Below are 13,456 nucleotides of genomic sequence, written 5' to 3'. Positions count from 1 at the left end.
AATTAAAACTCAGCCTCAAAGTCCAGTTAGAGCAAGTGAAGCCACTATTTTTGACATTAATAAAACATAGGCCATGTCCTACGGAGTTGATTAGTATGAAATGAAATAACTGGAGTGTTTACCACCATGCGCTTATTCATTCCACTGCAGCGGGGTGCCATGAAAAGATGGCGATGCTCCTCTCATTAAACACAATGAAGGCTCCGTTGTTCAACATAACTGGTGAGTTCATACACTTGGGGTAAAACCATGATCATAATAGAACTGCAAAGTTTACAGTCTTTGTAGCTTTAAAAATGATATTAGATCCCAATAGCACACTGACCTAATGATGTGGAAAGAGCTTCTACAATCTAATGAAGTAGAGAAGTAGCAAAGAGCTTTCAACACTGGAGGATTGAGGCAATCCTACAGACTCAAACAGCTAGGAAAGGATTACAGTATCAGATGAGAATGAAGCAGCACCTGTACAATTAGGGACATGTGTCACTTTCTTAGCAGTACTTCTAAAGATGTCACTCAAGGGTAAATACTTTAAAAGGAAAAAAAAAAAGAAAGTCTAGGTGCTGCCAATAGCAACCACTCTAATAGCTAGAATTTTCCTGAATGCACTAGCTAAGGGATGGCTACAAATCAGACTGGTTGCTATGGGCAACTCCTCCACTAACCTTTTTAGAAACGGTCGTAATTCTACCCCTCTGACCCTTCCCAATCTCCAGCATCAAGTTTGTGCTCTTTATAGCGTGAAACATCAGTCTTGAAGCACCAATTAGGCAGGGGCAGGGTAGACACCCCACTAAATATTAGAAGTGCAGTTACTAAATAAGAGCAGTTGTCTAGAAGTAGGCAATCCAGTCATGAGTTTGGCTTACAATAACCGCACCAAACAATTCACAACGTATGACATTTTGCACATGCAATACTTTATACACATTTGCACATTTGCTGACTGATATGTCCACTTAGCCCAAATCTGTTCCAATAAATTTAATTACATATAATGAAGTCAAAATGTTTAAGGTTCTCAGGGGGTGATTCAATTAGCCACGGTAATGTACCACGGCTAATTGATAGCCGGGGGCTGTTCAATTAGCCCCAAAGCGCGGCGCTGGCAGACCTCTACATTTTTTTTCAGGAGCTCAGCAGGCTCCTAAAAAAATCCACGGTAATGACCCTGTTATTGAGAAGCAAGCTGGTAGTGAAAACACAGGTCCGTGAACTTATCATGGATCCTATCTGTATTTCCCCCGAAAACAGGTACATTTTTCAGGCGGATAAAACGGGATAAACTGTAATTGCCTGAAGATAAAAAAGAAAAAAATTTGCTAAGTCCCGTTTCATCCGCCCAAAAAATGATCTGGGCTAACTGAACATCCCCCTTAGTAACTTTCAATAGCCATTGTTTGACCAAATAGTGCCATTTATATTTGGCCTGCGTTGCACAAATATTACCATGTGCATCCAGACCTGGAACACAACCGATGAACCTATAACAATCTGGCCAGTCTTCTAGATCAAAATACTCAAACAAATTTTAAAGTAAACGACATAATGAAATGTTCATGACAATTAGTATTAGAGTAATAAATCAGAGGTACAAATCAGTCTAACCTCTATAGCATTCCCCTTTCATTCAGAGTACTTTACATTACCTTAAGGCAGAAAATCGTTTGGCTTTGGCTTTATCCAGAAATTTCTTGCACCGTGCTATTCTATCATCCAATTCTTTCAGTATTTTTTTGGAACTCAGTTTTTCGGAACTTTGTGGCTCTTCCTGGGAACTTGTGCCATTTCCCCCATCAGGCATTTCTACATGCTCATCCCCTTCTGCTGACAATTCTTCCTCCTCCAATGAATCAAGTTCAGAAATGTCTGACATTCTATCTACATCTATTGGCACCAAGTCTTCATTTAAAAACTCTGGCGCCACATTGATCTTGCCAAAATTTTGCCGAACATGTGACAGAATTTCTTTGATCTCTTTCTTTTCAGAATTGTTGGTTTCTTGGGCATCTGAGATTGTGTTTTCAATGTCAGATTTATCCATGCCCACACTGTCTGCAGTACTTGCTGGTAAAGAGGCTTGCGAAGTCTGTAGAGGATGAGGGAAAACATATTTGATATTGGAATTACATTTGACACCTTACTTCCTGCGTGCTTTATCATTTCTGCCAGACAGAGCTACTGAGCTATATACACTGTAGATGTTATATACGATTTATGAACATACAATGGGGACTCTTGTTGGTTGGACAACCTATTCCTAATACACATTCCTATACTATTACTATACTATTAGTAAGCTCAGTTACCTTTTGCATCCATGATCTGACATTATTTCAGCAAGGTAAACTGTCCACTCTCCACGTCAGACTGCTTCGTTAAATATACATTTACACATTTAACGATGTGTACCCAGCCGACCTATCGTGCGAAGGGAGCCAGCGGGGGTCCCAGCATCAGCGAGTGCATACACACTTGCTGATGTCGGGAGCGACAGTGTAGGCATGCTGCATTAGTCAGCATGGCCCTCGCTGACAATGTCGCCCCCATTGGACATGCAATGTCGCCGACTATGCGCGGGAGCGCGTATAGTCAGTGACATTGAGAGTACACAGACAATGTTGTTGAAAGGTTGTCCAATCCAGCTAGATCGGACAACATATCATCTAGTGTGTACCCGCAATATGTGTAGGTTTAGACAATAAAATAAAACATTTACACTTGAAAAAATTTTTTATTTGTTTGACTTTCACGGTTTTCCAATGTGTAGGAAGAATATGGCAGACCAACAAGGCCTATAATTCTATAAACTAGACAACCTACCGCATTAATTTGTATATGACATAAAACTGGGGAGACATGGGTTTTCTATCCAATCTGTGGAAAAATAACTTATGTACTATTATTGTCTGGTGATCATCAAATAACTACTAAGGGGCTCCCTCCCCTCTCTTTTCAATACAGGGTGCCACCATGTGTTTGCGGGCAAGTATAAGAGAGAGAGGCACAAATTGTCCTTCCCACATCGCTGGGCGAGATTGTCTGGAGATCACAGGTAATCAAACAGCTGTCAAGGAGGCCACATAATTTGAAAGAGGGAACTTCCCTCACCACATTTACAGGTGTAATTATGGACGTGACAGGCACGTAGTGCGTTCCCACTCATATGTAAAACTGCAGGGATAGAGACGGATTGAAAACTTTACAGAAGAGAATTATTTCATAGGTTTCCCTGTGTATTGGCATTTAAAATAAAACATATATGATACAAACAGAAAAAACCCTGTGTTCCCAAAATAACAAGGACCTAAAGTTCAGCTGGTAGAATGACTATGTGGTACAGAATAAAGCCAGACTTTCTTAAACTCTCGGGAACCGTGTAACCAAACAAGGATTTGCTAACCAGGCTGATAGGGAGGAAAAGTAGTAACACTTTCTCCAAATGCTCCAAAGTGCTCCAAGCTGGAAGTAATTTTCTAAATCATCCATGAAAGAAAATAGGTGACACTATGCCTCATGTGTGCCAATGCTGGACCACCTAAGTTAGACTCATAACTAGCAGCAGAATGCTATTAGAAGAGATTTGCTCAAGGAGAAAATCCACTTAATCCAGGGATGAATGAGTATAGACTATGGATATTCTGTGCTGGGTAATGGCTTCACTAATGTCTATAAACAGCAGAGTGCATGCTGATCCTTTATATGCCAAAGTGATAGAGGACAAGTATAATGTAATATATGATGTACCTCTAGGGTTGGCTCTGCATTTGGTGGTTTCACGAAGAATGGTATTCTCCCCCTCTGCCAGTCATTGAGGACCATTTTTGACACAGTCTGGCAATCTGGCTCTCCACCCTACAACAAACAAATTTATAAAAAAACATTTCAATAATATTGACGTCTTTATTTCAAAGACAAGTGGAAATATTAACCTTTTAAACAATTATACTGATCAACTTATCCCGATGTAATATCACTTTAATCGCAAACGGACATTTAATAATCAACCATACACCAATTTCCTTTTAGAAGGGATGAAAAACAAAAAGTAAAAAAAAAAAAAGTTTGAAGGTCCCAGATGAAACTGGTTGTTGTACAAAATGCAACATTAGGGAAGATACAGTGCATCCGGAAAGTAATCACAGCGCTTCACTTTTTCCACATTTTATGTTATGTTACAGCCTTATTCCAAAATGGAATAAATTAATTTTTGTCCTCAAAATTCTACACACAATACCCCATAATGACAATGTGTAAAAAGATATTTTAATAATTAATGAACGCCCAGAACAATTGAATATAAAATTGGGAGCTCATTAATTATCACGCCCCCCCAAAAAAACATTTGAATCTCCCCCTCAGACCATGAGAAACAAAATTCTCTGGTATGAGGAGACAATGATTGAACTCTTTGGCGTGAATGCCAGGCGTTCTTTCTACTTCAGGGTCCATAGGGGGTCCACAGGGTTGACCTTGGGGTATAGGTTGGGAACCAAATCCGGGCACCACGCAGTTAAAGCTTTTAGCTCCCAGGATGCACTGGGTCCACTCTCCCTATAACCCCACCCCCAAGCCAGAGGCACCTCAGTTTAAGTTGGTGCCCGGCCGGAGTCGGGTCACCGTTAGCGCAGGGGGAGCTGATTAGCAGCCCCTAAGCTTATTTTATTTTTTTAGGGACAAAGTTTTTTCATGGACTTTGGACTCTTCAGAGCGGCAGCGTCGGACTGTCCATAGGACGTCTAAGCTGCCGCTCCGTCACCCCGCTGGCGCTGAGACGCCAGTACAGATCTGGGGATCTCAGCGGGACCCCAGAGTCTGTACTAGCCGGACTCTGCGGGCGCCCAGGACTGCTGCCGGATCCACGGGGAGCAGGTAAGGTTGCGGATCACCGCTTGCGGTGATCCGCGCATTTCAAATGCAGTCCTGTGCCTCCGGTCTCAGGGGACAGACCGGAGGCGCCGGCCACTAGACCACCAGGGACTTAACGATCGGTGCAGGGAGCCGGCGTCCCGGGGGTTAATAGCCGGCCAGGGGAGGCAGCCTTCCCTGTTACAGCGGCTCCTCCCCTCAGCTCAGCGCGCCTTTCAGTATCCATAGTCTGGCGTCGCTGCTTCCTCCGCGGGCCACGCTTCCTCTGAGGTCTCCAGCGGCCATTTTATCTCTGTGGTGCAGCAGAAATCTCTCAGGATGGCAGTGAGTCCAGTCCCCCTGCGTACCTCACCATCAGGTCAGTGTACACAGCGCTGTAGCCTTCCCAGACACTGAATCTGGGTAAGTTGAATGCAGTGTAATAGTGCAGTATATTATATGACATGTTTATGTATATATGTATATATCTGCATTGTATGTGACTTATGCTAGTGCTGACTGTACTTTATTCTCTCACCTGTCAGTGTATATCTATCCCTTTTCTTTATCTGCCCTAATACAGCTGTACTTAGGGTGGTTCTGAGACCTCACATTTATATACTTGTTAATATTTGTGTGGTTTGTCACATACTGTTGCGTGCTGCACGTTGCCATATTTTAGATGGAACTGTGTGTTGCATACGCTGAAAATGGGTCCCTGCAGCTAATTTTTGGCATCAGTCAGGACCAGTATAGTGCTGCTTAATATTTTCGCCAAGATTGGTCAGATATGTCTGACCAGGAGATAGAGCGTTATACTGCACCCATTTTTACTATCCTGCAAGTCATGTGCTGCAGGTGTTAGTGCGGAGGATTTGACTCATAAAGGGTTCTGTATGTGGCGTCATCTGGTGCCGGCCTCTTTCACGACCCCCTTGGGCGGTTTGTTTTCTCGGGATCCTCTCAATTGCGGATCGCCGGGCGGGCCCCATTGTTGTACCTCACTTGGGGTTACTTCACCATACTGCCCTTTTCATCTCAGGGTATCTCGCAGCTTCTTGCACTCTTCCCCTGTGACACAGACTACCGCTCCCTGCAGGGGTTTTTCGCAGTATATGAATTCCCCCTGGTGCCACAATAGTCTGTCATTCCCCTTGCAGGGATTACCACAACAGCCACCCTGGGTGGAGGTCGTTTTCTACGAAACGCTAATTGGCGTGGTTGACGCCCTGTGGTTACTTCCCAGTTGGCTCTGCCGTGAACTGGGTACTGTTCGGGGCTCTTTCCCTCTTACACGGGGGGAAGCCAATTTCAGGTATTATTAACCCTGCTTTAGGGCTGGTAGCAGGTCCATTCTGGTTAGAGTGAATGTTGACCTGCACCTGTATCATACACCCTCAGTATTGCGTGCCTTCGGGTTACCTGTTGCTGACTAGCGGGTGGATCGCATAGCGGGACTCTGGCTGTTGCCAGATAGGAGGTGTTACAACAGTGTTTGGCCTCCTGTCCCAAATTCCCTGAGGGTCATCACGAGCCCCTCCTGGGGGGGATGGGCGTGTTACTCGTCTGATTACAGACGTTACTACGCCTCCCATTCCTGCGTGGTCGGATTCTTCGGATCCGTAGGTGGTAACTCTGCCTGAAATCAGTATACTTGCTTTCAGGAGTTGTTACCCATCCTACCATGGCTATAGCATGGTTGGTTAATACTATTGCATATTGGGTTGATGCATTTGTAACGTTTTTTCCCCTCCAACACGTCGGGGGTTCAAATGTATTTGGTCGCTCACGTAATATATGCTGTTGTCATAGGTGGAAATGCCTATATTGGATACCAGTCTCCTAACTTTCAGAGTTCCGGCTGCGACTGTATCCTCCGTAATACCCTATGGCTGCGATCTGGGAATGCAGAGGTGCAGATACCATCTTTAGGGTTGATATTGTTTGGTCCTGACCTTGACAAGATTGTAGTAACATTGGCAGTATTACTAACGACAAGTTTACCGCTTTCAGCTATGCCCACTACAAGGCCTCAGACTAAGTCTGTTAAGTCTTTTTTGTCCTCTGGGTCAGCCTAAAGGTCTGTTTCTTCGTAGACTGTCGGCATCTACAAGGGCCGACATATCCAGTACCGAGCAGGCCTGGACTGCCAGCCGATCCTGCTTCTGAACCTACGGATATCTCTTCAGTCTGACGGGACAGGCCTACAACTGGGAGATACCGATTTTCTCAGTTCGCCCGGTATTAGTGTCAAGTTGCCGCGGCTACGTGGGTAGGAGGGTACGCCCTCTTTACAAGGGCCTTACAGATCCAGAAAGCTATGCAGTTGTTGCGGTAAGCGGAGCTAATTAGGCCATCCCCACTATCTCAGTGAGGGACTGGTTGTTCTGTTTTCTTTCTGGTGCGGTGGCTGAATGGTCCTCTTTGGCCTATTCTCTGTCTCAATTCCCTGAACCAGTTCCTAAAGCTACCTGGGCTCAGGAGGAAATCCCTATGCTCCATCATACGATGTTTGGAACCTGGGGACTTTAGGGTATCACTGGATATACAGGACGCGTGCCTACGGGTACTTACAGAGACCTTTCCTCAGCAGGGGCTGAGGTTTGCTGTATCACAGCAACACTTACAATTTTTCGGGCTCTGCCTGTTGGGACTGTCCTCAGCCCCACAGGGGTTTACCAGCGTTTTGGATTTTCTGACAGTTCTTCTGTTCAGTATATCCCAATGCTCCTGTACCTGGACGGCCTCCTGCTCTTAGCGGGATCACCGGGGTACTTTACGGCCAGGTCAGGATGACTGTGGCTTCTTCGGGGTGCAGACGTTTAATCAACGGGGAAAAAGTCCTCCCTGCATCCCTCTCTGGGTATTCTTCATCTAGGATCCCTGCTGGATTCTCAGAATCTGAGAATTCTTCTGGCGTAAGACGGAATCTCCTCTCTTCCATTAGGAGTACATGGTTATCTGCGCAGTCGACAGATGTCTTTACACTCTGGGATGCATGGTGGAATGGGCTCAGTTCCATTCCAGGCCTTTCCATAATTGGCTCATCTCCAGATGGAATGAGTTTTTTCTGTCGGATAACTGTTCAAACGATGATGCTCTCTCCGGAGGCAAGTCGGTCCCTGTCCGGGTGGCTATGGCCATCTCGTCCAGGGTTTTCTTTGCTAGGGACAGTGTCTGGATCGAATCCTTTTCAGTGCAGTTGGACGTCTGTCGATTCCACCCTGTCAATTAACTTACTCTGGCATAACTCTTGTTTCCCGGTGAACCTGAAAAGGTTCAGTCCGACAGGGTCAGGACAGTGGCTTCCTTTTTAGCAACACTGTTCGTTGGGTGGCAATGACAGGTATGTCACATATTCGGACATAGTCCGAGGGTCTCCTCCCGACCATCTCGGCAGCGTTCATTTCAGGAGCTCTCCATTGGGAAGCGGGAGTCCTCAGCCGTCACGACGTGCATCCCGGGGACTAGTCTCTTCCCCAAGAGAGGTTTCATCTCCTGGTGAGCAGGGGGGGCCCCCCTGAGGTGACCCTCATGGCCTTCTGACTTTATCACACTATGGTGTTACAGTTCAGCTCTGGGGATTCTGAAGCAAACTTCAGCGACTCTTTGTCGGTGAAGTGGTCCTTCCACTTTGTGTACCTGTGTTCTCCGGTCTCCCTTCTTCCTCGAGGTCTTTGGAAGTGTTTTCAATCGAGACGGAGATGCTTTCCTGCTGGTGGCTCCTGATTGCCCCAGATGTCAGGGTACTTGGATCTTCGGAGTCTCTACATCGATACTCCATCCCTGATGCTTCACTGCCCGGACCTGTTGTCTCAGGGTCCTTGGTTTTGCCTTGGACCTGGGTCGTTTGTCTTTGACTGTGTCCTTACAGTGGTCTTACGGCTTCCCTGGCTTTGTCATCGTTGGAATGATTAGAGCACATGGATCAGCTTTTGCTGGGACCTACCACAAACTGTGGCAGCCATAAATCTTATGGTATTGTACCTGTCGATACAATCCTCCGGTGTCCAGGATTTCCAGATATTCTGGCATTCCTTCCGGCTGGCTTGGGTTTCACACTTGGCCTGGTCTTCCTGACAGTGCGGATCTCTACACTGTCAGTATGGTTAAGATATGGAATTGCTTCACTCTGGTATCCAGTTCATCCCTTGGAGTGTTTTCTTGATTATGCCTCCATTTGTCCTCCCTAGGGACTCTTTGGGAGTAAGTAGTGGTTCTTCGTTACCTCCGGGGACAGTCAATGGAACCGCTGGTTGTGATAGCCATTACATGGTCTATTGCTTAGGCTCTCTCTTTCTCTCAGGGTGTTTATATCAACCAGGAGAGTGTCTGAATTGGGAGCGTTCTCATGTGGCTCCCTCTTCTGGAGGGCATCATGTCAGGGTGGGAGTTGCTCTCGCCCTGTGTTTCTTCTTAGTGGTTTTCAGGTTCCATATTCTGGAACTTATGGTACGGCCATTCTGTCCCCAGTCCTCTCGGCTGGTGTGGCCTCATTGACTGTGGTCTGGCCTCTTTGGATTTATGTGATCCGTTCAGGTTCCTTACGGAAATCGGACTCCTTATTGGTGGTCTGAGATTTCTGGTTTTCACAGGAAAGGATGGCCGGCCTATAACCAAATGTTGGCTTGGATGGCCTTGTAGGTCTTCCTCAGGGGCCTACCCATGGGTAGGCCTTCCTGTTGTTGATGCTTGTTTTTTCTCGGGCCATGTGACCCTCGTGTGCGGCTCGCTGTGGCGCCTCGGCTGTTTTGCCTTACTAGGTGGCCACGTGGTCTTCTGTCCACACCTTTTTAAGGTTCTAGGCATTGGTTTCCTTTGCCTCTCAGGATGCTTCCTTTTTGGCGACGGATTCTCCTCTCAGCACAGGAGCGTCCCCACCCTTGGTTGAACTGCTTTGGGACATCCCCAAGGTCAACCCTGTGGACCCCCTATGGACCCTGAAGTAGAAAACAAGAGATATGGTAAGAACTTACCTTTGTTATCTCTGTTTCTACGAAGTCCATAGGGTCCACAGGGCGCCCGCCCTGACGCACCTGGCTTCATATGGGCTGTGTGGCTGGTCACCGGTTTTCCGTCTCCCATTTCGGTGAGTATGGTTATTGAGTGTTCCAGTTTTCTCTCTCTTTTTCTCTCCTCCTCCGGCCTTTGGCTACTTACAAACTGAGGTGCCTCTGGCTTGGGGGTGGGGTTATAGGGAGAGTGGACCCAGTGCATCCTGGGAGCTAAAAGCTTTAACTGCGTGGTGCCCGGATTTGGTTCCCAACCTATACCCCAAGGTCAACCCTGTGGACCCTATGGACTTCGTAGAAACAGAGATAACAAAGGTAAGTTCTTACCATATCTCTTGTTGTTTGGATGAAACCAGGCACCGCTCATCACCAGGCCAATACTATCCCTACAGTGAAGCGTGGTGGCAGCATCATGCTGTGGGGATGTTTTTCAGCGGAAGGAACTGGGAGACTAGTCAGGATAGAGGGAAAGATGAATGCAGCAATGTACAAAGACATCCTGGATGAAAATCTGCTCCAGTGCTCCAGAGCGCTCTTGACCTCAGACTGGGGCAACAGTTCATCTTTCAGCAGGATTACGACCCTAAGCACACAGCCAAGGTATCAAAGGAGTGGCTTCAGGACAACTCTGAATGTCCTTGAGTGGCCCAGTCAGAGCCCAGACTTGAATCGTATTGAACATCTCAGAGAGATCTGAAAATGGCTGTGCACCGACGCTTCCCATCCAACCTGATGGAGCTTGAGAGGTGCTGCAAAGAGGAATGGGTGAAACTGCCCAAAGATAGGTGTGCAAAGCTTGTGGCATCATATTCAAAAAGACTAGAGGCTGTAATTGCTGCCAAAGGTACATCAACAAAGTATTGAGCAAAGGCTGTGAATACTTATGTACATGCGATTTCTTAGTTTGTTTTTTTTATTACATTTGCAAAACTCTCAAAAAAAACTTTTTACACGTTGTCATTATGGGGTATTGTGTGTAGAATATTGAGGACAAAAAATAATTTATTCCATTTTGGAATAAGGCTGTAACATAACAAAATGTGGAAAAAGTGAAGCGCTGTGAATACTTTCCGAATGCACTGTACATTTGCTCATAACATGGTTTTTGTCCAAAGATCAAAAAGTTGTGGTATAAAGTAACAATTTTACATTGCTATAAAGCCTCTGTTGAGTCATTACCACACTTGCTAAAAAGCCACCATAAAAGTAGATGTAGATCTTCCCAGTTTCCCCGAATCTGGACATGGTTAAAGCTGGCCTTCTAGGGATATTACGCTTTGAAAGGTGAACTGCACATTTACACATTTTTAGACATAGAAAAGAAAAAAAAACAAGAAAATGGATTGTAAGAACAGTCTATTGTGGAAAAAGTAATTTCATAACCTTCAACAATTTGCCTGTTTTAAAAGCAAGTTTCTCGAGGAAATCCTCAGCATTTTCCCAGGATTCGATCTTGTAGGTCTTGCTGATGTACTCTGGCTTTGCTCTTTCAAGGACAGCAGCAATGTGATCTTCCGGGCTTTTAATCTTTTCCACTTGCACCTAAAGCATCCAAGAAACAAAGTAAGAATCACCATGTTAAGAGCCACTTTTGCAAATAAAGGATATACATTGTCAATAGCCATCACACGATTGTACTATACATGAATTGCTTTCCTTTTATTCAAATACATTGGCAATATAGATTTTAACATTAAAACAATGTGTTTATTAGTCTTACAAAGCCTGCAGCCTTTCTTCTACCCCATCTGCTATCACCATTTTAACATATAAGAAATCACCTACTTATGTCCACTACTCACCACTCCTTTCAACACAATGTCAGTTTCGGAATCTCCAGATGGATAAACTACACCTGGACAATCTATGAGAAATATCCGACGCATAAGTGTGATATACTGCCAAACCTAAACAAGAAAATGAAGATGAAAAATGTTATGATTATATGTACACTGAGGAACATACGCATATCCAGTTTACATGGCTGTACTAATAACAACATGCCTACATTTTTTGTCTGTTATCAGTACAGAGTGTATTAGCAGTTCTTTTTTCACTATTACTGCCTCAGCTTTTAGTCTCCAGTGCAGCACATACCTACTTCACCCTCACTGACAGCTCAGCCTATATAACACAATTTGCTTGCTGGGCATGTACTGCTTTCCCAGAATACCAATACATCAGTATAAAAATCAGCCTTGATACAGAAGGGACCTGCCTCCTAGACCAAATTTTGTCCACATTCTCACACTGGGGAAAGACGTTGAGGATTGCAACATCTGCTGTAGCTCGAGCCTCCACTCTGGCTCCAGTTTCCCAGGAAGAAGGATGGGAAGTAGTCAGTCAAGGATCTATCTATCCCTGGTGCTTGGACCTCCCCTATATCACCCAGCAATAAGCCAAGAGAAATACAGCCAAGACCATCCCCTGTGGGAACCCAAGCCTTGGAACCTTGAATGAGGCCTATTGCCGACTTGAAAGAGGATAAAGTGGAAAGAAAAAGTGCTGGGTATGATGGTTGAGACCTTCAAAAACATAGTTCTTCATCATCAATGTTTTTTCAGAGCTGAAATCCACAGCATACAGAGTTATCTGAAGGGGATCGCTTATATAACATTAGCTTCTACTGCAACCTGCAAGAGGTAATGGCAATGATAGAGGACCCCTCAAACATCCTGGATTAAAACAGACTCCAATAAAAGCCAAAGGGTCTTTCATTGTCAGAAGAAGGAAGGACGGTAAGTACACAGACTGCCTCCAGCACCTTCCATAGAGCATTTCCCTTGGCAATTATGCAGCATTTCTTTAGTATGTAGACCAAGAAACTGTAATGACTGTGGTGGTGCTGACCACATGTGGTGGAACTGCAAGGTCTAAGCCTGCTTTAATCCAGAAGTTATGAGAGCAAGGAATGCCCCAAGTCACATCTACGGTAACAACTACGGAGTTCTAGATACTATGCCACAGCAGAAGTAAGAGGATTTACAGAAAGTAGTCCCTACTGAGGCCCAGGCTAGCACAGGGAAGCAGCAACAAGAAGTTGAGTAAAGAGGAGAGGAACTAGGACTGGGTGATGTTGTATTCCCCTGTTGTATAGGAAGTGAAGAGAGGGGAATCCAGAGAAACTAACAGTTAAAGAGCAACCTGATAAATAGGATGAGAACCAGGATAGGACAGTGTGCTGAAGACCTAGCATTTGTATGACAATAGAGGTCAACAGTTTCAAATGAAGCAGAAATATAGAGAAGGAACGTAAAACCTTTTGATTTAACACTAAATCAATAAATCACCTTAGTTAACGCAGTCCGCCTGAAGAGGTAGTGAGGAAAGAAAACATGTGCTGCAAATCTAGGCAAGACTGAAATAAAAAGAAGTTTGCAGAGATAGATGGGATGGTAATTTGAGAGGGACTTTGGGTCCGAACCTCTCCCATTAGTAACTATTAGCAGGACAGCTCTGTGGGCAACTCAGTGTCTCACATTTTCCACAGACTCAGCTAGAATAAGTATGACTGTTTACCTAATAAGAGAGACACTCCTTGGTTTTACCAGAATATAAGGAAGTTTGTGAGGGATAACACAGATACGCTCATC

At 45.0% G+C, this 13,456-nt stretch overlaps 1 protein-coding gene across 1 annotated transcript in view; it reads right to left on the bottom strand.

Moving 5' to 3' along the window:
• The window catches only part of GNL2 (G protein nucleolar 2), a 63,122-nt gene that overhangs the window by 6,352 nt on the left and 43,314 nt on the right, over positions 1–13,456 (bottom strand). The window contains exons 10-13 of the mRNA XM_088462237.1: positions 11,666–11,770; positions 11,247–11,405; positions 3,751–3,858; positions 1,653–2,092 (exon numbers count right to left, since the gene is read on the bottom strand). Coding sequence (XP_088318363.1) covers positions 1,653–2,092; positions 3,751–3,858; positions 11,247–11,405; positions 11,666–11,770 — 812 coding nt within the window. The remainder of the gene's footprint in view (positions 1–1,652; positions 2,093–3,750; positions 3,859–11,246; positions 11,406–11,665; positions 11,771–13,456) is intronic.

This window comes from Taudactylus pleione, unplaced genomic scaffold (assembly GCF_031769625.1).
Source record: "Taudactylus pleione unplaced genomic scaffold, aTauple2 ptg000007l, whole genome shotgun sequence".
In the NCBI taxonomy this organism is placed as follows: Eukaryota; Metazoa; Chordata; class Amphibia; order Anura; family Myobatrachidae; genus Taudactylus; species Taudactylus pleione.
This window is presented reverse-complemented; position numbering and strand designations above follow the sequence as displayed.